A 25,370-nucleotide genomic window follows, 5' to 3' on the forward strand; every position below is an offset into this window, starting at 1 on the left:
ACTTCTTGTCATTAGCTATGTGCTTAGAAAGCTACTTCACTAAATGTCAGCAGCTAGCTTCACTGGAGCGGCTCTGAAGCAGCTGACAGCTTTTTGTTCAACACTCCAAGCTGTTTCAAAGACTTTTTCACTGTTTGGACAATAAAGCAAGATAATTCCTAAAAACAATTAACAAGAGAAGAGAAAGTGTGAGTTGAGAAAGGGTTTGGTCAAAACTCCGAGCTCAGTTCTCATCTAGCTCCGTCCATTTGGCACTAGACTACTGCCCCCAGGTGGCAGACGCATGGCACTACATGCAATGTAGCTCCCAATGTAGATTTTTTGACTCTTGTATTTGAAAAAACAATTTGGAGTTAAAAGAAAACATGGGAGCTCGAACACTTCTTACGACTTTCTTCCAGCCACTCTTTCACAAAGACCGGATATGTATCGCCCGACTTACAGTCGTCGACTCACCGTCATGAGGTTGGAACGGATCGATTTTAGCAAAACATGACAAAACATTTGTGAATGTCACAATAATGACTTCTGGTAATTAATTAAAAGTGTAAATGTCTTCTTGCTTTGGGTTTATAGCAGAAATAGATAAGTCTATCCTACCCAGCTATTACGCTGTAAAAACGGACAGCTCCTTAATTTGAAAGTACTTATTCCATCACTACTCATGATTTCAACTATTACGACTTTTAAAAAAAAGTTTAGCATTGATTTAACTCTTATCTGAAAGTTGGCTTGGTTATATAGCAGCTTATACACTTTCGCTATGTTAAAAGGACCTAAATTGTAAAGAGCATTTCCATGAAGGTTTTCTTTTGCTTGTTTTAGATATGTTTTTATTGGCCCATCTCTTACCATTTTGGCATTAAAACAGCCTAGTTATGGTTTCTTATTGACTTCACCGTCTTCTCTTTACCTTCTAAAATAGGATTTCTTCTAATTTAAGACCTTTTACAGCTAAGAATTACAACAGAAATGTACAGAAGAAAATCTGTACAGTTTATACAATGGCGACGACAAACATCTTCCAGTCACCTGACAATGAATTTACTCTTATGACACAAAAAAAACTTCAGCTGGTTAGCAGGGGTATATTAGCAGCTTGTTATCGCTGACTTGAGGTACAGAAAGCACTGAAGACCTCTACGCGACCAAAACCTTTGCAGAAAAGTCCAGAGAGAAAACAAAAAATATTCTAAACTAAATGGCCCTGCCATGACAAAATTTAAGACTTGTAATTAACAAATTTAAGGCCAAGTTTAAATAAATAAAATAAAATTAAGACCTTGCCAGGCTTTAATTTTAGGTGTGCGAATTTATGACCAAGGATGCGTGAACACGCTGTAAAACTTTGGTGACATTTATTTAATGCAGCACAAACGTGCTACTGGCACAGAGACAGAATATATGGACTGTATGGTTAAGGCCAATGATGCTGTGACAGCTGTGAATGACTCCAATGACTCTGGGGTAGTTTTTTAAAATATATATTTATATATAAAACAGTTTTATTTTTAAACAAATACAGCATATGTCCCAAATACAAACCTGTACATTTATATAAACTGTGCTTTGGTATCTAATAAAACCCTTCCCATAATGTAAAAGTAGAGGAGGCCTCTGTCTGGCAGTGTGATGGCTTTAGTAAAATAAAATAAGATTACACATGAAGTTGTAAAAGCGCTTTAAACATCAAGAAGTTACCGTGTACCTTCATATAACAACATAAAACATGCTGGAGAAAATTTGCATGATTTTAAAAAAAAAAACTCTTAAAAACATGCAATAAAAAAAGAGAAACTGATTAAAGAGACTTTAAAAATTCACTTAACTGGAAAACCTTGAAAGCTAGAAAAACACGGACATGACGGTGTGTGATGCAGACAGACGCTCCGACCCATTACGAAGTAAATACATCTGACATAGGAGGACGTCACGCAAATCCTGATGATTCAGGGACTTTGGTTCTCGTCTTCGGCAAAGTGTTCCTCAAAGCCACAGTCTCTGAGTTAATGGACTGGTCTCATATGGGGCTGCACAGTTTGATCAAAGGTTCTACTCCCCTGCTTTGGTCTTGTTCTTCTTATTTAGGATCTTGAGGAGGCTATCGGGCATCAGGTATGGCCTCTCAGAGCTCCCATCATTCCTCTCCAGGTCCTCCACTGAAAAAGATTTAGTTAAAAAAAAACCCAACAACAACTAGTCAAGCAGCTGAATCGTTTCAACCAAGCATAAAAGTTAAAAAAGTATAGGTAGGGGGAAGTTTCAGAGACAAAGACTCGTTTGTTTAATAGGAAAAAAAAAGCATCCAGCTTTAATGGTTCAAACAGAAACATGCAGTCGTAGTCATTTTCAATTCATTCTTCATCACAGTGAACTGTTCATGTGGATGAGGAAACTGTTCAACCAACAATATGTTTGGAAGAGTTATCAAATATCTACAACCTAGAAAATAAGAATCATAAACCTTGCTTCGTCTTGGAAGTGTCAGTAGCTGCGTTTTTATTATCAAAACTCTGTCAATATTCTGCTAATGTCAAAAACGCCCCAGAAATTTTGCAAATTGCAGTGTTTCAGTTAAATAAGAAAGGCAATTAAAATCCTATGTGAATACCTTTGTTCGCATAAGTCATTAAAAACATGCCATGCCATGATCCTCCTGCCACTTCCTGTCTTTGTGGTTTGCACCAATTCCAACATCCGATTGTGAATCATGTGACTTGTGTGATGCAAAGAAAGTGTTTCAATTACAGTTTTGGGAAAGAAACCAAAACTGCATTCTAACAAACTTTTCATCAAAAAACAAGAATTTTTCCAAAACTGCAGTGTTTCCATGAAGCATCTATAATTTCAAAGTGTTAAATTGTGTAATTATATGGTCAGTGGAACGCAGCTACAAATAGAGTAAAATGAAATATGGCTTAGTGTTGAAATAAAGTGCAGGGTGATGTCGTTTTTTTGGACATTAGTTTTAAAGCTACCTAATGTTTTACAGTTTTAGTAGAAATGGAGGACCAGAGGCACAACATGGCCGCCAAGTTTCCACTGGTTGCAGAAGCAACCATTTAAAGAAGGCAAAAGTGTCAAAATGGCAGCCAGATTTCCCACTGGTTTAACTGAGGAGACAAACACAATCCCCAAAGAAGAAAAGTACGCTGCTGTGCTACTGCGCGTTGAAAAACGCTTCGGATTAGAATCCCGTCCTGTCAGAAACTATTCACTTCGTAGACTTTTGAACGTTTTACAAAAGTACTCAAACGATAATGCATTGTTCCACAAATCTGGAACAAACTTACAGAAAACTGTAAAACAGCTGAAACACTGACTTCCTTTAAATCTCAACTAAAAACCCACCTGTTTAGAGTTGTATTTGAAACGTAATCAATTACAAGTTTATTGACGGAACCTGATTTAATGTCGTGTTTTGATTGTTGATTCTATGTTGCATTGTGTTTCTGTGTTTGATTTGATGTAAAGCACTTTGAAATGCCTTGCTGCTGAAATGTGCTATACAAATGAAATTTGATTGATTGATTGATTGATTGGCCAAATTTCTCAATGATGAATAAGCAATAGAAACGTCAACTGTTGCGCGGTGAAAACCACTCATGAGGTTTAGTCTTCCCAAACCAAGCAAGTAAAATGGTGCTGAATTATTCCTAATTTATTTTAATGAAAGTTACAGTTTATTTTTGCATGTTTGACCAAAGTAGTGATCCTACTCTTTTTGTCAGTTCTTTATGATTTATTTTACATTGACTGTTACAGTCCTTGCTGCACTGATTGAACAAATTAAAGTTGTGTTTTTACATGTTTGACCAAGCTTGTGAAGCTACCGGTGTATTTAGGTAAGCTGTACTCGTCCAGCACATTATATATATATATATATATATATATATATATATATATGTGTGTATATATATATACACATATATATACATATATATGTATATATATATATATATATATATACACATATATATGTATATATATATACGTATGTATATATATATATATATATATACACATATATATGTATATATATATATATATATATATATATATATATATATATATATATATATATATATATTAAGTCAATACAGCATTATTTTTCTGTATCGGATCAGTATCGGCAGAACTAATCTGATACGGCGATACCTGTATTGGTATCGGACACTTTACATTTAATCATCAGCTTAAGTTTTCTAATATTAATAAAAAGGAAGCTTTTCAATGGCTATTTGTAACTAAATGGTTTCATTGAAGGCAATTTGTCGTCGTATTGTTCATCAATGTTTCTGCTACTCAAAAAGGAGGATCACCACACTTTTTTGTTGCGCTTTTAATTCAGCACAAAGTCCTCATCTCTAAAGTTCGTCCTTCTCCTGGGGCTTTTTCAGCGCGCCGTCTTCCTCCTGCGCACTCTGATCTGCCACCTCGCCCTTCCACAGAATCTCCCGGATAGTTGCTGACATGTAATAAGGCCTCGCAGGTGAGCCGTCATTGCGTTCCAGGTCTTCACCTTGATGTATGCGTGTGTGTGTGTGTGTGCGTTAAAATGGTGGAGCAGAAGATTAGAAGGTTGAGAAATAGCAGGATTAAGAGAAATGGAAGTGAGAGAGGGGGGAGAGGAGAGACAAAAACAGAGAAAGAAAGTCAAATGGCAAGCAATAGCACCCCAAGATATTGCAGATTTTGAAAATTAAAAGTTCATCACCAAGCAGACACAACTTTCAGGTAATGCAGAACAAATTAGCCAAGCTTTTGTATGTTGAAGTCATGCAGAAACGTGACTGTTGTACACCATATTAAAAGTATATAAGAATTAGTGAAAGCATCAAATCCAAGAGCAAAGTCGGGGAAAGTTTGATGGAGCCAGTTGCTCAATCTCAGTGACTGAGTGAACAACATAACACCGTAATTACTTACAGAAACAGAGGAACAGCGTGTCCACACACATGTCGTATACACTGAAGAACCCGTGGGCGATGAGAAACGAGCCAATCACCACAGTCTGGACGGGGAAACACGAGCCATGGGCCGTCATTCACAATACAAACACAGCCAAGTTCAAGACAAGGAATGAAACCAGAATCAACAGCAACCTTCACTTGTTCCTGAACAGATTCAACCTAACACTGAAAACTGATCGTTTTTTCTTTTTTTTAAAAAAGAGCGTTGCTCACCAGGATTGGCACCCAGTAATAGTGCAGGTTGGGAGCTGTATTCTCAAAGGCTTTCACTCTTCCAGAGAAGAAAAAGAAGGCAAAGACCCCTATGAAGAAAAACAGTCAATTCAATAACTATGGTTCCTAGTTGTCCTAAGTTAATGCTGCAAAAACTAGTGGCTCTGTTTGCGCTGCAGAGACTGATTTTGTGCATCACTTTGAAAAGTAACACCGACTCACCCACAAGCCCAACGATGAGCAGTTTTCCCAAAAACAACAGGAAGTCCGTCACCTTATCTACGACAGCGACCCTGCAGGATTAAACAAGTTGTTAAGACAAGAGAAATCAAATAAAACTTTCACACCACGAGATGACGTTTACAATTACCTGAGAAAGTTTCTCATGAGGAGATTGAGAGCATTCATTGCAGAGGCGCAAAAGTTTTTGCCATGGATCGCCACCTAGAGGCCAAACATGCACATAAACAACAGAGGGTGAGTGGGGGGGGGGATTCAGTAAATGATGCCAGAGCTGTTTGCAACACAAAGAACAAATCTTGGCTGATGAGGAATGTTGAGTCTGGAGTCAGATTTTTGGGTGACAAGTCATCAAAATGGAAGAGATTTGCAAACATTTGCTTTTGCTGATGTTTGGGTTTAGTTAGAGGTAAACGCTTTGCTAGCTTCTTGAATCCTAAAACGGTAGTTCCCTGACAATGTTTGTAAAAAAAATAATAAAAAATCACAAAACAATAATAAGAAGAATTTGTACCCCGAAAGTATTTTAGGGTTACTCAGAAAAGATTTAATATTTTGGTTAGGGATGCACAGAAAAATCAAACAATTTTAAGCTTCTGAGTTTAATCCACAAAATGCCACCATGGAACATCATGGATTTCACAGTTACTAACGAAAGCTGGGACTTTAACTCGTTAAGATTGATCAATTACATTGATTTTAACATGCTGACAAAAAAAATACACACAAAAGTCCTGAGCTGGAAACTTTGTATTTGCATGTTTCTGGCACACCCGCAATCTGCAATTAGCCTGATTAAGAATCTTATTCCACCTCTATTGGTAACATCTCCACTAATCCTATCCATTGACATTTGTGAAATCCTCAATTGCAGAGCTGAGCAACTTTGGACGGTCTCTTTCTCACACACAGTGTGACATTGCCTCTGGTCCTAATTAAGGATCAATAAGAGAAAGGCTTCGTAAATGATTTTTAAAAAAATTAACAGCACAACAGATCAAAGATTTTAGCTTCATTTAGGAAACAATTTTTTACAATATAACTGAGGTTTGCATAAAAGGTGGTTAGTGCACTCTAATGTATGACCTTCTACACACATCTTAACCAAACACACACCATAATGTAGGCGTTTCTGTTCAGGAACTTGATGAATTTCTCCAAACACCAGAAGCAGCACTTCAGACAGCACAGCAGGAACTTTGCAAATTTGTTTTGGGCTCCTGTCAATGACAGATTCAAGAGACAAATCTAAACCCAAGCAATTCAGAAACCATTTCAAGGACATGTCACAGTCTCAGCGATAAAAAAACATGGGGCTCCGCAGAGAAACACACCTTTCAGCTTGTGGTCCAAATATTCCAGCAGAACTCTGATGATCTGAACGACTGCTAAGATTAGAGAACCAAACGCCAGAGACCCTGTGTGATACCTGGCGGATAATAAAGGGGCACAAACAGAGGAGGAAAATAAAGCAAATATCAATGCTTAAAAGTAAGCGTGCACTGATTGCAGTTTTCAGGCCAATCAGATTTTTTTTTAAAACCTGACCTGCCGTTTCTAATTTTGGGAAATTTTCTTGTGTCCAAAAAGTCGCTAAATATGAGAAAAAAGTTGTCAAGTTGGGGTAACTATTGATAACTGTGTAGGGGTAGATGTGACCTGGTGGCAGAAGTGGCTAGAGTAGCCAAAAATTGTACTCAAGTAAGAGTAGCACAACTTCAACGTATTTTACCTGAGTAAAAATAAACAACCGTGAAATTATTCAAAAGTAAAAAAGTGTTTGGTAAAAACGGAGTAATCAAGTACTGAGTAACTAATCAAAAGAACTTTTAATATTTCAAAAACATGGCATCCGATGGAACAAAGTATTTTATAGATCAAAAGCAATGAAAAACATTTACAATATAACAAAATCAGACAAAAGTCAAATTTATCCAAATCAATCCTTACTTGGAGAGCTGAGCAACATTACATAGTTTTATATTGTATTCCAATATAAAACTACTGAAACTTTAACAAAAAAACTACGTGTCTGTGTCTGGTGAAATTTCGGTTTAAACAAATTTATTCTTCGTTCAATAAAGTTACTCACAGTGGGTAAAAGAAACAGAAACTTTACTCAACAGTAGAAATGTTTCATAGCAAAGTCACATTTCTTTCAGTTACCGAAGTTCTCTGGTTGGTTTAACATTTAAGCATCGGACAGATGCCAATTTTCAAAGGTTTATGGCAAATCTGGGCTGATTTATATTGTAACCCTCAAAAAGGATGAATTAGCTCACAGCGGCTGACGTACCTTAGAGATCTCCCCATTGAGGAAAACACTGGGAAGGTGGGGATGTCGCCTGGCTTGGAGTAGGCCCAATAGTAGGAGGCGAAAGCCCCGGCTAAAGACATCTGGCCCAGAGCGGTGACGAAGTTGGCGCACCAGAAGAAGAGGAAGACATTGTAGAACTGCAGGGCAATCAGGTACTTGTGGTAAACCGTTTCTCCGCCGTAGAAGGCAAAATTGCACTCTGAATCCGGGCACTCTGCTTTCATCTTACTCGTGGAATAGTTCTGAAAAACAGAAGTAGCAGTGACTGCATCCATAGGATCTGGCAGAATTAGCACCAAGCTGCTGGGACAGCTTCTAAAAGGAAAAGAGCTGTAGAGAGATTAACTGGAAAACTTACAGCATGATCACAATTTTCTCCAGAGTGCACACAGGCCGACTGATTGACCACTTTGTAGATGGCCTCATTGGAAGTGGACAAGAAGCTGCTCTGTCAAGGTAAATGCAACGATAGACCGAAGCTTACTGCTGGCCTGTCGGGGGATCAAACCTCCAAACACCAGCATTTTAATGTGAAGGATACTTTATGAAACATTAAACCATCAATGGACCAATATTCACACAGAGTATAATTATTGTATACAAGGATAAAAGAGGTCAGAGGTCATAAATGATCTTCCTGTGGGAATCACCCACAGAGAACAGAACAAAGTCACTGACTGATGGTAAACTAAGGAAGTATTAAAAAAAAAAAGCTGCATTTCTGTTGACCATATAATTGCCCAAATTGAGATTTTAAAAAATGGCTTAGTGGAAGAACTGGATTTTCAATAGAAGGTTTTGGCGCTAGGATGAGGAGGGGTTCTTTTTTTGGCCATATTGAAATTGGTTTACTTGGCAAAACTACAATGGAAACACTTTTTGCATCACAAGAGTCACATGATCAACAACCGGATGTTACCACTGGCAGAAACCACGAAGAAGCAAACAGGAAGTAGTTGGAGGTTGATGACGCAGCATGTTTTTTAATGATTCATTGAACATATCGATTTCTTATTTAATGGAAATTGTGTTTTATCATCATTAGCAGATGCGCACATTTGTAATGGAAACGCAGCTTATGTCTACATTATCCTTTCCTTTATACACAACTTTTATACAGCTATCTTGACTTGGTGCACTCAACATGCTCTGTTTTCAGTATGTTTTTCAGAGGAAGATCCCTCCCACCTCCATGTCCAGTGTAAATAAAGACTAGCTTCTGTGTAAATGTGTTAAGAGGTAAAAGGGTCATTTATTCTTTGTTTTGTTTAGTGCTCTTTGTAAAGTACTTTGGCTTTTGGCTTCTCATAACATAAGTATAACCTTTCCTATCTTTTGGCAAAAATAATTTTGTTAATTATTTTAGGAGGCTGGTGAAATACTACTGCTGTAAAAAAAAAAAAAAAAAAACTTTACTTATTTTTTTTATAATTTACTTATTGAACAATTCCTGTTGAACTTTGTTGAAAGTAAGCTTTTTTTCCAATGAAAAAAATGTAAGGTCAGGTTATCCAGTGTAAAGTCAAGGCAACAAATCTAAAGCCGTTTCTTTGCAAGGCTGCCCTCTGCTGGCTAATCAGGATCAGGCGACAGAAGGCAAGTGGTTCATTTTGGGGATTACTCCTTACTTTCAGATCCATGCTGGTTTACTATGTGCAACTGTTTATCCCCTAGAGGTAAAAAAGATCAGACAAACAGTACAAAGTGAAGGATACACAGCAGTTACGGCCCAGTAAGCAACAACTATTGCCAGGAGCAAGAAGGTGAACAGCGGGTAAAACATGGAACACATCATGTATCGAATGGCTCTGGAAAAGAAGAAGAGAATTCCAGGTTAGCATGGTCCAGGTTCTGCTGCAGAGGTCTGCCAAGGTTTCAGAAAGCACCAAAGTGTTCCCGTCATGCTGTTCCTATGGCAGTGTTTTCACCTATTAATGCAGATGTTAGCTGTTTGCAAAGATTTCCAGTCATGGTGTGGAAGCTGAATGATCAAGACATTAAAAATATGTGATGCACGCGCCATCATGTTTTTCAAAGTACCCTGATGAAATCTTACTTGCTGGCCTCTTTGATGAGAGCAATGGCAATGAGGATCCTCTTCCGCAAGAAGATGAGTAGCAGGATGATGATGACCTCCATGATGGCCAGGATAATCACTAAAACAAGTCAAAGAGTGTGAGCTCATTGAAACTAAACAACAGAGAACAGGTGGAGGTTTCTAGTCACTCACTGAAGGCCAGCCATGTTTGTCTGATGTGCAGGTAGACGGTGAAGTCTGTCTGGAGGCCCAGTTCCTGCAGAGTCACGTTAGCGCCCGGCTCGTTCTTCAGGTCGGCATACTCCATGTAGCAGTGAAAGATTCCTAAAGTAGCATATTAATGGAAACAAGTAGGACAGTGGGAACAGCAGAAGCTTCCCCAACTGGGATAACTATGGGAAGTAAAAACCTCTCAATCGTTTACTGATTTCATCAGCAGACCACGTCGTACAAATTACCAGGACAGAATATCATCTTACAGCCAGAGGAAGTTTCATCAGTGTTACTTAGGTTAATTAGAATAAAACTGAAAATATATCACATGCCCCCAAAGAGCTTAACTGTTAGGGATGTTATTCATGTTCTGAGCAACGCTCTGAAAATCCGCCCTGTGGAACTCCACACCGCTCCTTTCTTGGTTCTGCAATGCCAATTTCTCCGACAGATTGTACGGTAGCCTCCTGTACAATCTGTGTTCCTGAATCCACTTTGCTCAACTTTTTAAAAATATATGTCAAAGCAGAACTACAGAAAATCTGAATAAAACGGAGGAAAGTAAAACCACTGTGCGCTTTTGGTCCTTACCGTATCCTATTACAGCTATCACTGCAATGATGATGATCCAGATCATGATGCCGGCCAGGAAGCGCATGAGGACGATGAACAGCAGACTGAGGAGCATGGCGATCACCAGCCCTCTGCAGAGGAAGAATCAAACATTAGGCACAGAAACACACACAGTGAATTCAGCTGACAGTTAAAGGGGAAGTATTGTTTGTTTTCCAGGCACATAGTATCATTTTATAACCCAATCAAGTATGTTAGCTTCAGTTGATGTATATAGCATTTTAGAACAAAAATGACTTCAAGAAATTTCACTTTGTGATTTAACTTCTTGAAATTGGGTCTCTGTCTCTTTAAAAGCTCCTGCTCTTTCTAAAACTTCTCCTTCAGGAAGTCATCACAACATCGCTCCTCAATTAAACCTTTAGCAACGTTTTTACCAGCGATGCTCTGAGAAGATGCTCCTCTGAGCTCAGTAGATGTGAGGTTCCACCAGGTCTTTGCTAATTGCTGCCGGCTAGTCTGAAGGAGCTGAGTGGAAGAATCTCGGGGGAGGGCTGATCTGTGAGGCAGAAGCTCGTAAACAGCACCGCTGAGGAAGTTCATCCTCAAAGGCGGAGCTAGGCCCACTCAGATGTTCTGCACAGCTGAACGGTTGCCAAGGCAGATTAAAGGATTTCTCAAATATGCATGAAAGAATCAAGGCAAAACTCCAGCTATGTTTTTGATGAAGGAACAACATAACACAATGTAAAGCTCAAAAACTGTGATTTGACATAATACTTCCCCCTTAAATAAGAAAAAGTAGAAAACAAATACATAAAGAGACAAGAAGGAGAAATAGTTACTGACATAAGGATCCAGTACCAGGACTGAGTGTAATCCTCAAAGATTTTCATAACCACCTGACGAGCCTCCATCACCACAGTGGCATTCCTAAGAAGAGATCGATTTCCCAACCATGAAACCTGATTGCCAGCACATTTTAATAACCGCTTTTGTGGCGTTTCGGATCTGTTGTGTACTCACTTTACTCCATCCACGAGATCTTTAGCATCCCTCATGTATCCAGATCCATCATCAAACGTGGTGCTGTTTCCGACAGTTACTACACCTCCTTTAAGGCCCAAATCCGGAAAGCACCTACGGGTGACTAAAGAAAGAAAGAAAGAACCACACTGAGGCATGCATTTATATGTTTATATTTCTACAGAGTCTGCATGTTCTCCCTGTGCATGCTGGGTTCTCTCCGGGTTCTCCGGCTTCCTCCCACAGTCCAAAAACATGACTGTCAGTTTAATTGGTCTCTCTAAATTCTCCCTAGGTGTGAGTGTGTGTGTGAATGGTTGTGTGTCTTGTATGTCTCTGTGTTGCCCTGCGACAGACTGGCGACCTGTCCAGGTGACCCCGCCTCTCGCCCGGAAGACAGACATCAGTAACCCTCCTGACCCCATTACGGACAAAGGGTGTATAGAAAATGAATGGATGGATATATATGCTGCAAATTCCTGTAAATAAATGAGAAATTTTCTGCTTTGCAAGCACTCTGGTGGTTAGATTCCCTTTCTGCAGTGATCTTTTATAAAAGCAGTCAAGGACTGTAAGGGAGCTAATTTGGGATTAGCAGTCTGATTTTGGGCCTGAGGTTATCAGGCAATAGGCTTCAGACTGACCATCTGTTCTAGAACCAGTTTTTTAATATAATTTTTAATACTGCAAACTGAACGCATACAATTGTATGCATTTAATGCGACAGCTTCAGGAAGATAAAATCCACTAACATGACTTGCTGGGGATCAGCATAGGGGGACAGAGACGTTCACGAAGAATCTCTGGTATACTCTGAAATACAGGACCAAAAACAGACAAAGGAAGAAACTGTGATTAGATTCATCTGTAGTAATCTAGGAACTAAAAAAATGTTACAGGGAGGGGATCTCACCATTGAACGTGTCACAGTCTCCTTGCAGAAGTTTTTGTAGTAATCAAAATCTTTGTCGTTGGAATGGGCTTTGCCTAAGGTCATGAACTTGTCTGGACACTTCTCCACACACAGCTAAGGATCAACATTAGAAAAGTTTTGTCAAGCACAGATAGCAAAAAAAAAGGTCACTAAAACCACAGGAGGCGGAAGATGGCGGAGTTCACACCTGTGTGGTTGGACACTGGAATGAAAGCAGCACCATGGGGCTGGCACACTTCATGATGTTGAAGTAGAACAACTTCCTCTTAGACCTGTGGGAAAACAGAACATTTTTCTGGTCCACAATAGTTTGTGCAACTTTTTTTTTTTTAAAAAGCTTCCAAGGCTGAAAGTTGGTTTGAAGGGTTTCTTTTTCTAAAGCCATTCTACCAAGCCTAAACAGGCTAGACTTTACTTACCTCCAGGCTAAGCATAATTAGTTTATTTTAAATATTATTTTTTTATACTCTACACATAGTTTTATATCTAGAGTTGCTTAAGAAGTAACTCACTCGAGTGGAGTCCCGACCTGTCCGCAGAAGTCGCCTCTACTATCTGTTGGGTAGATCGCCTTCCTTGGATCGCCTTGAGACCAGGCTGGAAGCACAAAGATTCAATGTAAATATTTACAACTTATAATTGGATGGTTTGTTTTTTTTTGGGGTTTTTTTATTGGCAAACCAGACTGCGGATCCTTCCTTACCAAGTACTCCCACTGCAATGTAGCCCACTATAGCGACAACAAAGAGGATGCAGCAGACGATGTCGGTGCAGGATCTGGAGAGGAGGAAACGATGAATGAAAGCTTTCATCAGCGACACAATGAGAAATCCAACCCTGCAGTCCTGGACTCACCTGTTCTGGATGGGTCCCTTGAAGGAGGGGTCGTGCTTGAAGGGCTCGCCTACAGGAAACAAAGACCATCCAGAACGTCAGGGTATTTTACTGCAGTTAGAACTGGAAGCATGAACGTGAGAAAGATAACATCCCACCAGATTTATGGAAGGGGGGGAAAAAAAAAAAGAATAAACAAAACAGTTACTGGCATCCAGGTCTACTGTGATGGTGAGATTAATCTCAGACAAAACCGCAAAAAATTTCAATTTTGCAAATAATTGACACTTGAAGTGAAAGATATTTTAGATATTCAAGATCAAAAACAAAAAAAGACAAAAATAAAGGCAGACACAACCAAAACCATAAATAAAATAGATTATCAAGTCTCATCCAAAAGAAAGGATCAAAATTATCAAGCTCATTTTAACTTATGCAATTAATTTATTAATAGTGACAGACTTGCATACATGATATAATCCCTATATACGTACTTTCACTAACCAACGTTAACCAGCTTATTTTAGCAAACGCCTGAATAATTAGTTTAGTGCTTCTCCAGCATTTATTCAGGGGTTTTCCAGTAGTTTGGTGGTTCTAGATTAAGAAGAGCTAAGAATTGGACCAATTTCTGCTTTCATGGGGCTTTAAGCCAACAAACAGATTCCTGTACAAACCTGTTTGCATTTCCCACCCTGTGGAACTCCGTATAGATCGGACTGATTCCAGGTCAACACAGTGACCTGGAATCAGTCCGATTTCAGGTCACTGTGGAGAGGAACAGTCAGTTCCTCTCCTCCTGCCTTTCTTCTGTCAGCTGATGTTTCCCTCCAAGCGCAACCCGCCCGGCAACCTCCTGAATTCCTCCCCAGTGACTAAGCCGGAGCAAAACCATGAGAAATCTGCCCCCGTGCTTTACTTTGACTAAACCGGTCATGTTTATGAGGAGTACTGAGCCAGAACTTGTTTTCCATCAAACAGTGGGGACATGTACACCAAACTATGTCCCAGAATCAAGCATATGGAGAAACTGGTTACATTTACTTGAATAATTTGGGAGAAAAAATTTTATTCTACGAGTCGTTTTACTGCATTATACTTTTAATTTATACTTGAGTAAAGCTACATTTTTAAGCATCGACTTACTTCACTAAATGGTTTTAACCTACAATGCACCACACACAGATACACACCTGCAGTTTATGTGAAAGTGAGACTTATTGTTTGTACACAAGCTTTCTTGCTCTAGTTTTATTTTTCCTTCTTCTGAGCCTGCTGTGGTATTTGGAGGTCAAGTGAAGCTACAGAAACCCGATAGAAGTTCTTACTGTAAACACTTTGCACCTCTGTAACTTGTCTATCAGGTGTGGATTGGTTACATCATGTTATGAAAATGTTGGATTTGGAGAAGAATGTATTAACCAGGTATTTCAGTCTTTAAAATGGCAGAATTTAATATTTTTGTCTGTCTAACGGCATCATTTCAACAAATTGAACCAGTGCTTTCGTGGTCCGGCTAATACTCCTGTGAAATCTACAACAGATATAACAGATCTACAACCAGAGCACGCTCTCTTTCGTTAAATGTTTCGCTTCATTAGGGCTTGAACGCTCATCTGCACTCTGGTGCAAACCAAACGGGAGAAAACGGGAGTCTTGAACGGTTCGCTCGCAAGTAAACAGTTACAGTTAGCCTACAGTGGGAAAGCTGTAGGCTCAAAGGACCAAATTAAAGAGGAAGTGACCCAGAGGAAGGAAGTGGCACATCATTACAGATATGTACTCAGAAGAATCACTACAACAGTGTCTGTAAGAGCAGCAACAGTCAAGTCATGTCCCTCTCCCATCTAGTTTAAAGCTAAAAAAAAACAAAAAAAATACTTAAATGTGAAGCTCATCTTCTCTGAATTGTCAAAGGTCTAAAAAAAATCAGCTACTGTCCTCTTCTGCTCCACTGTGAGAGCAGGTTGACTGATGGACCCACCAGGTCATGTCGGCATGTTTGCAGTTAACAATAGTCACCCCACTGGTGCCAACTCAGCAACTTTCTTGCAATATTTAGCAACATTTCAGACAAAAAAATATACATATGTATAGATAAATAAATAAATAAATACATTGGTATCGGCCAAAATTGGAATTGGCAAGTGGTGCTCTTAGAGATCGGTAATCAGAGGGAAAACCAGTCAGTGCAGCCCTACTTTTATTTGAACCGCGGCTACATAATACAAGCCATGCTTTGTGTTGAGCGGATGTCCGTCTGACAATGAAGACATTTGTGTTTCAGAAGTAAATGTAGAATTCAAAGACCCTTCTTCAGAAAAAATCTAAAGAAAGATGATTAAAAAAGGCAAAAAAATGAAAATGACGATTATTGACATTATTGCCATTTCTTGCAATAGATCACTAGTTTAAACCGTGAAGATAAATGCATGACTTTCTAATGTACCTCCCTATAGGTCTGCATGTGTTTATTTGGGGCAAATGCTACAGCAAGCCTCCATCCACTTCCTATCAGAAAGGGCAACAGTCTCATAACTCATGTGTGCTGCCATTCGAGATTGTCACGTCTGACATGCCGTCAAGTCAAGCTATGAGATGAATGTTTGAAATCCCATCGGAGCATTTCCAGAACGACAAACTGAAGAAATAGAAGAAGTCGGGTTTCCGTTGGAAACAGACTGAAAGTCCAGCTTGCTGCTCCAACACACCTGAGCATTGGAAAAAGCTGCCAAGAGTAGCTGGCTGCCCACAAACACAAACAGACATAACTCTGATGAACATTGAGAAGTCGTTACCGTGTTTTCCATAGCTATCTTCCTCCTCAGGCATGTTGAAGCTCGCTTTCAGGGCCGAGATGTACAGAAAAAGGCAACTTCTGCTCCTGCCAGTGAATAAATGAGAGAAGCACAAACGGAGTGCGAAACCAGTCCGACCTGTCTGAATAACCTGTGACGCTCCTCCTCTTCTGTTGCTTGTGAAAGCAACTGCTTCCACCTGCCTGCATGTTACCAGTCTCCACCCTTTTTCCCACAGACCTCATGCTGCGCTGGGAAAATATATAAAAGAAGAAAAAAAAGAAGCACAACTAAAACACACCCATAAAAGTATTTTGAACAGATAGGGATGAGGGGAGTGGAGAAAATGTGTGGGATGTGTTCAGGAAGAATGGAAAACTCCGGCGCTGTGTGTTTAGAACTGACTAGTCTTAGGTGTGAGGTTTTGAGGGAATCACCTGCTGGTTAGCAGGACGTGCTGCGTGGTCTCCCCCTAGTGGAGACCTTCAGACACTGCATTGGAACTCAATGAGGAAAAAAATCCAGAGGCTCTATTTATTATCTTTGAAGTCGTTAATGGCGACCGGATGTTTTGATCTGCTCCCTCTGTTCTGCATTCACACCGTGTTAGATCAATCTGTTACTCAAACAACGAAAGCTCAGACGGACCAAAGTGTTGCAAATGTTTTCCTCAGATGTTAAGGGAGAGAAGAAAAGGAGGAGAGGAAAAATTAGATGGCAGAAAGTTTCCATCTGGCCTGCTCCTGTTTCATGGCCAGTATGGCAGCTCTCACAGCAGCGCCTCCAGTGTTTCTGCTGACAGGCAAAATCTAAACTTCTACTAAGCCCTGCAATAAAATTAAAGAGGTTGTTTTTCTCCACTCCACTCATCACATCTAAATGTAAATGATTCAATTGGAGGTTAACACACATAAGATGAAATCAAAATGCGCAGGTAAAGAGGGTGCAAAACACTTGGGACGGTACGCCTCTGGGTCACAACTTAGGCATTTGTGCTGTTAAAAAGTACAACTACAGCCACAAAAGATTTCAAATATACAGTACAGATAACTTTGCTTTCCAACGATACTTTGCTGTTCAAATGCGTTTTGCTACATGTACAGTAAGGTGAATCAAAATTTATTTCAATATGTTACATTTGAAAACTGATTTTCTTTTGTGACAGACACAGCTTTGTTAGCGAACATTGCCATGTTTCCAAAAATTGCTGGTTTTTTTCATTATGTTTTAGAAATTGGATAATCCTTCCAAAGCATCTTTTTGTATTTAATCAGGTTGTGATTGTCTGATATGGACAATTGAAATATTGTAACAAGTTTGTCCAAAGTGTGACAAAAATAAATAAAAAATAAAAAACAAGGCAATTTGTTTCATTGTACATTTTTGGTACGAAAGTACGTCTATTTGAGCCCATCATGGGAACAAATTGTGTTGGACGACAAATTGTCCCAGAAGTTACTGCGACAAACAGTAATAATGTTGTTTCAAGACCATTTTCAAGTAACATGATGGTAGTGGCATAATAATGCAAGAGTATTATATGAAGTATCCAAAATAAAAACAAAAGAAATGGCAAATAAAATGAATTATTTTGTCTCTACACAAAAATGTCCTTCAGAAACAGGGTTAGTTGAGAAGAACCAGACTGAAGACTTTTATCATGCAGTTTTTGGTAGAAAGAGAGAAAAAACAGAGAAAAACAACGAATCATGCAAATGGAAATTATTGAGTCTGTTTTAATTCATTATGTGGTTAGCTGATCTGTTGCGACAGGCCTGTGTTTACTTGTCACATATTAAAAGAAGAAGAGGGTTAGGATGAACTGAACGTACTCTTGAGATTATGTTGTGGTAAAAATGTCTTGAACAGCGAATGCAATCAGAGGAATATTTGGCAATATGCTTTGATCCTCATGCACACTGTGCTTGTCGACGTAATAAACTCAAACATCTTGGACACGCCTTATCTGACCAGCTACTGCTAACAAACACATTGCTCTCCATTTCTACTCGTCACTTTGTTATCCTTTCTGCATCGTCCACCAACACCTTTAACTTGGCCTGACAAGGACTCTTCAAACCGTCTAAATGAAACAGACCTGATAGCCTCAATTGGCAGTCACGGATATTTACAACAAATATCTAATTCCGCAAACAAACAAAGTCATCAACCACTGGAATGTGATCTCATTCCAGCCCCACAGATGCAGAGCCGTCGGCGTTTGAGACGCTGATATTCCGGGTCTGGACTGAGTTCCAGCATCACACACACCAGAGGACGAGGCCGTCTCTGGGAAACTGCAGAGCAACCCTGTGGTGGAACTGATCCCACACTCTGATTTCAAAATGCTCCTTTCGTCAGACATGTGGGATGAAGTCTAATTAGAGAGCTTCGAAGGTAGAACCGCAACTTTTATGATTGGTGCCAGCAATGAGAAGCTTTACTCTTTCTCCATGGTGTTAGGCTGCTATCGCCAATGAAATATCCTTAAAAAAAAAAAAAGAAAGAAAGAAAGACAATTGCTGAAATGGGAAGAAATAACAAAAAAAAACCCATCTACTTTTTGCCCAGATTCTAAAGAAAACGACATTTGATTAGAATAACCTGAACCTAAGGAGTTGATGTTATCTTTAGACACTGAAGCTGATGACTCCCAACATTCCGTGACTTCCCTCCCCTCATTGTCTTGATTCCTCCCTCCATATTCTGTAATGACGGAAATGTTCAAGTCTCTTGTGGTGAGTCATCTCCCAGTCGACAGCAACTGCGTCTCGCAAAAGTATCCGCAACCCCAGGACTTGTTCACATTTTTCTCATTTTACAACCACAAACTTCAACGTACTGGGGATTCAGTGAACACAGTAAAACACAATGCTGAAGTGAAAATAATAATAATAATAATAATAATAATAATAATAATAATAATAATAATAATAATAATAATAATAATAATAATAATAATAATAATAATAATAAAATGCATGGTGCTTATTTGCATTCAACCTAAAGTTCAGACTAAAGATTGTTGCACATTCCTCTTTGCAAAACAGCTCAGTCAGACTGGATGGATTCTCCAATGGATCCAGGTCTGGACTTTGACTGGTCCATTCTGTCTCATGAAAGCTCTGTGATGTGTGTATCTTTTTCCTGGGAAGTGTGCTGGCTATTACTGCAGTAACAATATGCTAGGATTTGTTAACAAGATGGCTCAGTTGGGAAACATTTAACTCCGGGTTACGGTCGCATCCCTCAGTGTTAGTCTTTCATTAGGGTCAGAGGGCGTGGACCTCTGGATGCGATCCTCGCTTTTCAGTCCAAGTTCAGATCTATTTATGCAGCTATTCGCTAGGGAATTAGGAAAGCACTCTGTTTTCTCCAGAGTGACACGGCTGACCAAAGTGTCGGCACCGCTTCTTTCAGCCATTGTTGACATCCAGATTTATCCCGTCTGGCTTCTTCTGGTGCAGAATTATGACGCATTTACGTAAATGTTGGATAAAATGCGAAGTGAAACCGCAGACACTTTGAAAACAATTGGAGGAGTTTCCAATTTGGTACCATCACATATGGAAGTGGCACAAATTGGATGTTCTGGTGGGTGAAAAGAGCATATTGGACCAGTTCGTCTGTTCGGCCTGCTGTGTGAACAGAAGTGATAAATTCTGTGTTTATATCTGTTGGGGTAGTGGTGGCATTTTGGGTCGGCTGGGTAGATAAGGACAAACTAATACAGACGCTCGCTCTCCGCTGCCAGGAACCTACAGAGCAACAAATAATATCTGTTTTTAGCTCTGAACAAGAACTGTGCTGCTACTCACAATTAGTTTTTTACTTTTGTTTTTAGGTTTTATTGGCTCTTTATTTGACACTGAACTGACTTGAAAGTGGGTAATGAGAGAAGGGGGAGGACGTGCGGCAAAGGTCACCAGGCCAGGAATCAAACCTGCGACAGCTGCGTTGAGGACTAAGGCCTCCATATGTGGGCTGTGATTAACCCCTGTGCCACCACAGCACCCCAGCTGCTCCTCACTACGGCTGTTGTAAATGAATATTTTAGTAATCTATCGGTTATTCTTACGATTAATCTGATAAAAGAAAGATTTTTAAAAAACTTTGGTAAATCTAACATATCAGCAGTGTTACTATCGCATATCAACATCAGTCCAATTTTTCACATTTGAGTTTCCCTAACATTTACTTTTCTGAAGTTTAGAAAATTAACCTGCAACAATAGTAGTTCACTTTCCAAGTTAACCTGAAGAAAAGTTATACGAGAATCTGAAGTTATATTCAATTTAATAATAAAGAGAGAGGCTCACAAATACTAAAAATGTCTGTACTCCAGCTTTTCGTTTCTGTATTCACCTTCAGTCAGTTTAATAGAGGAACTCTCAACATTTATAGCTTTGGTGTTTGTAGTATATAAAGTGGATCTATTTACTTCAGCGGAACTACTCCCTAGCTCCAGAGTTACCAAGAAGTTATCCGCCAGTGCTTTGATGTGTAACCTAGGAGATAAGAATAAACAAAGTAACGTTCGTTTTTCCTTACCACCAAGTTGAATCTTTATTTAAATATACTATGTTGGAGTAAAGACACAACAGTGTTCATGTTAGCGACAGGATTTGACACCTCCGTTCGTCACACACAGAAATGCATCTGTTGTGTGCCGTCATGATAATGAGACGTGTAAAGACCTTTACAAAGTCTGTCTTCTATCACGTAAAAACCAAAAGCAGGAAGCAGACCACCTGGGCATTCTGCGCCGTAGTCTCCAATAAAGGTGCAGAAAACTAATTTATTCTGTTTAAAAAATAAAATAAAAGTCTCAATTCGTAGTCGTGGGAATTCTGAATAAATTTAAAATGCTCAATTATCAATTTTGCTAAAATACCGCATCATGGATTATGCGTGCACTCGGCCCCCGTGTACATTTTGAATAACTCTTTGATATTTTTTTATTTACTATATAGCCCATGTAGCTAAGTCAACCTTATGCTGGTCATTTAAGTTACAGAATTTTATGCACAAACCTATTCTAGTTTCAGTATAAGCTGATTTGATACACTGACACAATCTGACACAGTCTGGAACCTCAAGGATTTGTTTTAAATAAATAGTTGTTCTAGTTGTTTACACTATCTTTTCATCTCGTCAGTCACATAATTTAAACAGAATCTCTTGACCTTTTGAATGGGAAAACTGGTTTCCGAATCGAATCGTAGCCCTAAAAGTCAAAATCGAATCACTACACAATACAAGATTCACGTCTCTCCAGCTCTTTTCCTGTTCCACACAGCTGAATCGAATGATCCCTCTACGTCTTCAGCATGCCATCGAGTCTGGCAAAGGCCTGGTAACAACACGGTAGATCTCGAGGCCTACGGTTTGGAGATCCCCGATTTGGTGCACAATTATTCTTTAAAGATGGAAGCTGTCTCCAGCCAGCTCTGAACATGCTGGTGATGGGTTTAGGGTTTGCACAAGTTTGGTCACACGCTTTTTAATCTGCGGGTGGCCTATCGAGAACATCAAAGTGGAAGCGTGTGGCTGCAGTAGCAGAGCAGCTTTTCACTGATTGCTAGATGTTACCTCAAGAAATATCAGAAGAAACGAGCTCACAGAAACCTGCAGATGTAGGCCGAAACCACTTCAACGGATCAGGTTTCAAAGCCACTTCTCTACACATGGCACATAATTACCCCTAATCTTCAGCAGGGCATGTCTGCATAACTGCTCTCAGTTCCTGTCATTGAGGTTTCTTCACAAACCAGACCCTGAAATAACTCTGAAAATCTTCCACTGTGCTCCGGAGAGCTTTAGGTTGTTTGCCGTTTCCTTCTCTCCGAGTCAGTTTTAGGTATGACAATGCATTTTGAAATGTTAGCTTGTTTGTTTGTTGTTGCGAGTACGCTTCCTCAGGGAAACCGCCGTTACTACAAAAGTGAGCTGTGGAGAGAAGCCACCCCCAATTACTTCCCTCACGCCAACCTGCAAACGCATATTCCTTGCTCTGTGTTATGATACTAGACTGAAACTTGGCTTGTTTCTGCAAGCAAGCACTGAGAGAGGGAAAGAGAGAGGAAGAGGAAAGAGAGAAAGCAAACTTTCTTGGAGGCTAAGTGAATCAATTAGCCATCATGTGGCAGGCGGAGTGGAAATGGGTGTGTGCAGGCACACAATGGAGGAAAACAGAATGGATGCCAGTAAATGGAAGGGTTGTGTTTCTCATTTCTGCTAGTCAACATTCTGCAGGGGAGCTGTAGAAAAACGTTATGCTGTATAAATACCTCAAGATCAGCTAAAGACTTGCCAAGCTGCGCGTAAACAAACTCGTCTCAGTAACACTTTGCTCTGTGTTGTTATTTGGACTTCTTAGACCAATAAAAAGTAATAAAGTGGCATTTTTTTATTCCACTTACTTTACTTCAATAACCCTCAGAGACCAAACTTGAGTTGTTTGCAAAAAAACACTAAAACTAGTTTGTGAAACATATCATACTGTGTTGGATATTTTCAATCAATAGCCGAGTTTCCATTGACCTTAAATTTCCACAAATTGGGATTACAAGAATAATGGGGCAATTTAGATAAAAAAAAAAAAAAAAAAAAGCGCATAGTTTTCAACAAAGACTTTTTGCGATACGATTTTTTTGGCCATATCAAAATAGATATATATATAAACTGCAATGGAAGCACTTTTATTCCATATCACACGAGTCACATGATGTTACCAGAAGACGAACAGAAAGTGGTAGGAGGATGATGACATGTTTTTTTTAATAACGCATGAACAAATTTATTCGCAAGTGATTTTAGCTGCATTGTTATTTATTTAACTGAAACACCGCAATTGTGAAATTGTGTTTTTTTTCGACATTAATTTTTAATGGAAACGCAGCTAGAGATGAAGGAAGCTGATCAGACATGATGGAATGGTAGATGGAAAGGTAATGAAAGAAAACTTATTAGCAGCTGCAGAAAATGTTTACCTTCCAACAAAACAGTGAAACTAAACTTACAAAATGGTTCAGAACAAAGCACATCCACGTGCCAGATTGGCCAAGTCACAGCTCAGACCTAAGTCCAGTTCGTAATCAGGAGCAAGACAGATACTTTCTATCCAATCTGACGGAGACTGTGTTATTTTTGCAAAGAAGAATTTACAGCTGTTTCTGTCTCTAGAAAATATTTGCGAGGAGTATTAAAAATAAAATGCACGCCTTTAATCTGATTTATTTCGGTCAGTCATGTTTTATTAATCTTACAGAAAGTGAACACGTTTAAGGGGAATGAATACTTGACCCAGACCAGGGCGCTATTTTTAACAGCACACATATCATTATTACCAGAAGCTCACTTTACTATGAAACAAAACAGAAAGACTGGCAGCTGACTTATTAGCTCTATAGATAGTTTGACCCTGCCTGCCTTTCATACCAGTCTGAGGAATGTGGCAGCAACTGGACGAGCACAACGTAGACTGGACGCCTTTCATCCTAACAATGCATGAAGTGCTGCCCCAACTTAACGCGAAAGCATCACGCGCAACATCTTCCAAGCCTTATGCTCGTTCATTTATTTACGTACAAAGCACGAGAGGTAAAGCAGTCTTTATACGAGCTACCAAAGGACAATTATTTGTTTTAATTTTTAAAGGAGAAAACAGGAGACTGAGCGCTAGCGCTTCTAAAACTGTTTCACTCCGTCACCGTGAGAAACTGTGTCGTGTGGAGCCAACCAACAACTGGTTAACATGTAACTAATGATAAGGTAACCGGACAAATAAAGCGTAGCGTGGCCCGGAGCTTTAAACACTTACCGTATTTCTTCTTCTCCTCCAGCTCCATGATGACGGGGTGCTTCTTCTGTAGTCCAGCTGCTCACAGGCGAAGACTAGCGCATATTTTCCAGCTCGGACTCCAGGTTCTTGTAGCGCTTTCCCCCGTTTGGTTACTTTGTTGAAGTCCGCTCAGAAATCTTCCCAGACCCATAAACATTTCAGAGGGCTTTCCTAGCTGCAGTGTGCTGACCAATGACAGCGCAGGACGCTATGATTGACACGGCGGCCAACCAATCACCGACTGAGGCAGGGTTAATGTTTAGTACCGTTAAATGACTAAGTTACTCAATTAAAAACAATTCTATTATAATCAACTCTAGTTTATTTCAAGAATGCAGGATTGGTTTGGACATAAATACTGATTTACTTTAAAACTTGTGAGACTGGAAAATATTTCAGAACAATAAGAAATGTACAGAATTTCTTCATTCATAATTTATCGTAAAAGACTTATGTTCTGACTCATGATACAACAGTAAGAAGGCGACCGGGAGGAACTATTACTTCAGCAGAATATAAATAATAATGATTCATTAAAACACTTGATCATCACTTTGCTTTACGGTAAAACAAATAGATTCGTAATATTTTGACAAATCCATAGAATACATTTTATTACACCTCTATAGTTCTTATCTAAAGGTTGCCCCTTTGTCAATTTTTACCATAGTTTAGAATTTATTTAAAAAAATAACGAAAACCGTATTTGATACAATATTTTTTTAAAAACAACTTAGTATTTGATACAGAGGCCTTCGTTTACAATTCCATAGGTCAGATGTTTCCTGTGCCTCCTACAGAGTTATGATGTTAGTGGATATCAGAGAGTTTGAAAGTAAAAAAAAAGGTCTGAAAGAGTCGCAAGTCAGCAGAGTGCATATGGGAGGGGATGAATCTGGATTATTTTGTAATTCTGCTGGACAGAGAAAAGAGAGACTTAGAGTAACCTTCACCAGAACTGATTAAACCAGAGTAGCATGCAGATTTAGCTGAGACAATGCAGCCCTGAAAAAAGCAAAATTAGATTTTTGTATGAAAAAAAATATCCATTATACTTTCACACTTGCCTCACCAATTTGAATAGTTAAAGATGAATCTTTGGTTTTGTGTTATTTGGCCAAATTCTGACCCCAGCAAATGATCGGTGCAACATTTATCTAGTCTTGATCATGTTATTGTCTGATGTTGGTGGGTCTGTGTGAATTGTAGCTTCAGCTTCCTGTATAATTATCCAATTATCTGTTTATATTAACAAACCATCTGACAAAATGTCTGAAATAAAGTGCAGTGAATGCATAAAAAATCTGAGAAATGTTTTTTCTTCTGACGCTCGAGCACTGTCCAATGTGTTTCTATTGGTTCCACAAT

At 39.2% G+C, this 25,370-nt stretch overlaps 1 protein-coding gene across 4 annotated transcripts; it reads right to left on the reverse strand.

Annotated features, from left to right (window-relative positions):
* Window positions 1-1,468: 1,468 nt before the first annotated feature.
* LOC122821877 (choline transporter-like protein 2) lies at window positions 1,469-24,188 on the reverse strand. Of its 4 annotated transcripts, none has more exons than XM_044100170.1 (23): window positions 23,982-24,188; window positions 16,160-16,405; window positions 13,383-13,431; window positions 13,231-13,304; window positions 13,040-13,124; window positions 12,715-12,799; window positions 12,507-12,620; window positions 12,346-12,406; window positions 11,594-11,717; window positions 11,417-11,500; window positions 10,586-10,698; window positions 9,974-10,105; window positions 9,800-9,899; window positions 9,459-9,551; window positions 8,102-8,186; window positions 7,723-7,985; window positions 6,761-6,855; window positions 6,543-6,646; window positions 5,557-5,630; window positions 5,409-5,479; window positions 5,187-5,275; window positions 4,930-5,014; window positions 1,469-2,159 (listed from the first exon to the last, which is right to left on the reverse strand). In XM_044100170.1, the coding sequence occupies exons 2-23, from the start codon at window positions 16,191-16,193 to the stop codon at window positions 2,053-2,055; spliced, it is 2,121 nt and encodes a 706-aa protein (XP_043956105.1). In that variant the 5' UTR covers window positions 16,194-16,405; window positions 23,982-24,188; the 3' UTR covers window positions 1,469-2,052. The 4 variants fall into 4 exon arrangements, with proteins under 4 accessions (XP_043956105.1, XP_043956106.1, XP_043956103.1 ...); XM_044100168.1 differs by lacking the exon at window positions 1,469-2,159 and adding an exon at window positions 4,106-4,522; XM_044100171.1 differs by lacking the exon at window positions 16,160-16,405 and having other exon boundaries at window positions 23,982-24,187.
* Between the last annotated feature and the right edge of the window lie 1,182 nt (window positions 24,189-25,370).

The sequence above is a fragment of the Gambusia affinis genome, linkage group LG19, assembly GCF_019740435.1.
Source record: "Gambusia affinis linkage group LG19, SWU_Gaff_1.0, whole genome shotgun sequence".
NCBI classification, from domain to species: domain Eukaryota; kingdom Metazoa; phylum Chordata; class Actinopteri; order Cyprinodontiformes; family Poeciliidae; genus Gambusia; species Gambusia affinis.

Coding starts and splice junctions, on each gene's coding strand:
- LOC122821877 (XM_044100168.1), bottom strand. CDS start 16,193: ATGCCTGAGGAGGAAGATAGCTATGGAAAACACG. Junction 12,621..12,714: donor TCCAGTGTCCAACCACACAG/GTGTGAACTCCG, acceptor GTTGATCCTTAG/CTGTGTGTGGAGAAGTGTCC. Junction 4,523..4,929: donor CACGCTGTTCCTCTGTTTCT/GTAAGTAATTAC, acceptor GCATACATCAAG/GTGAAGACCTGGAACGCAAT.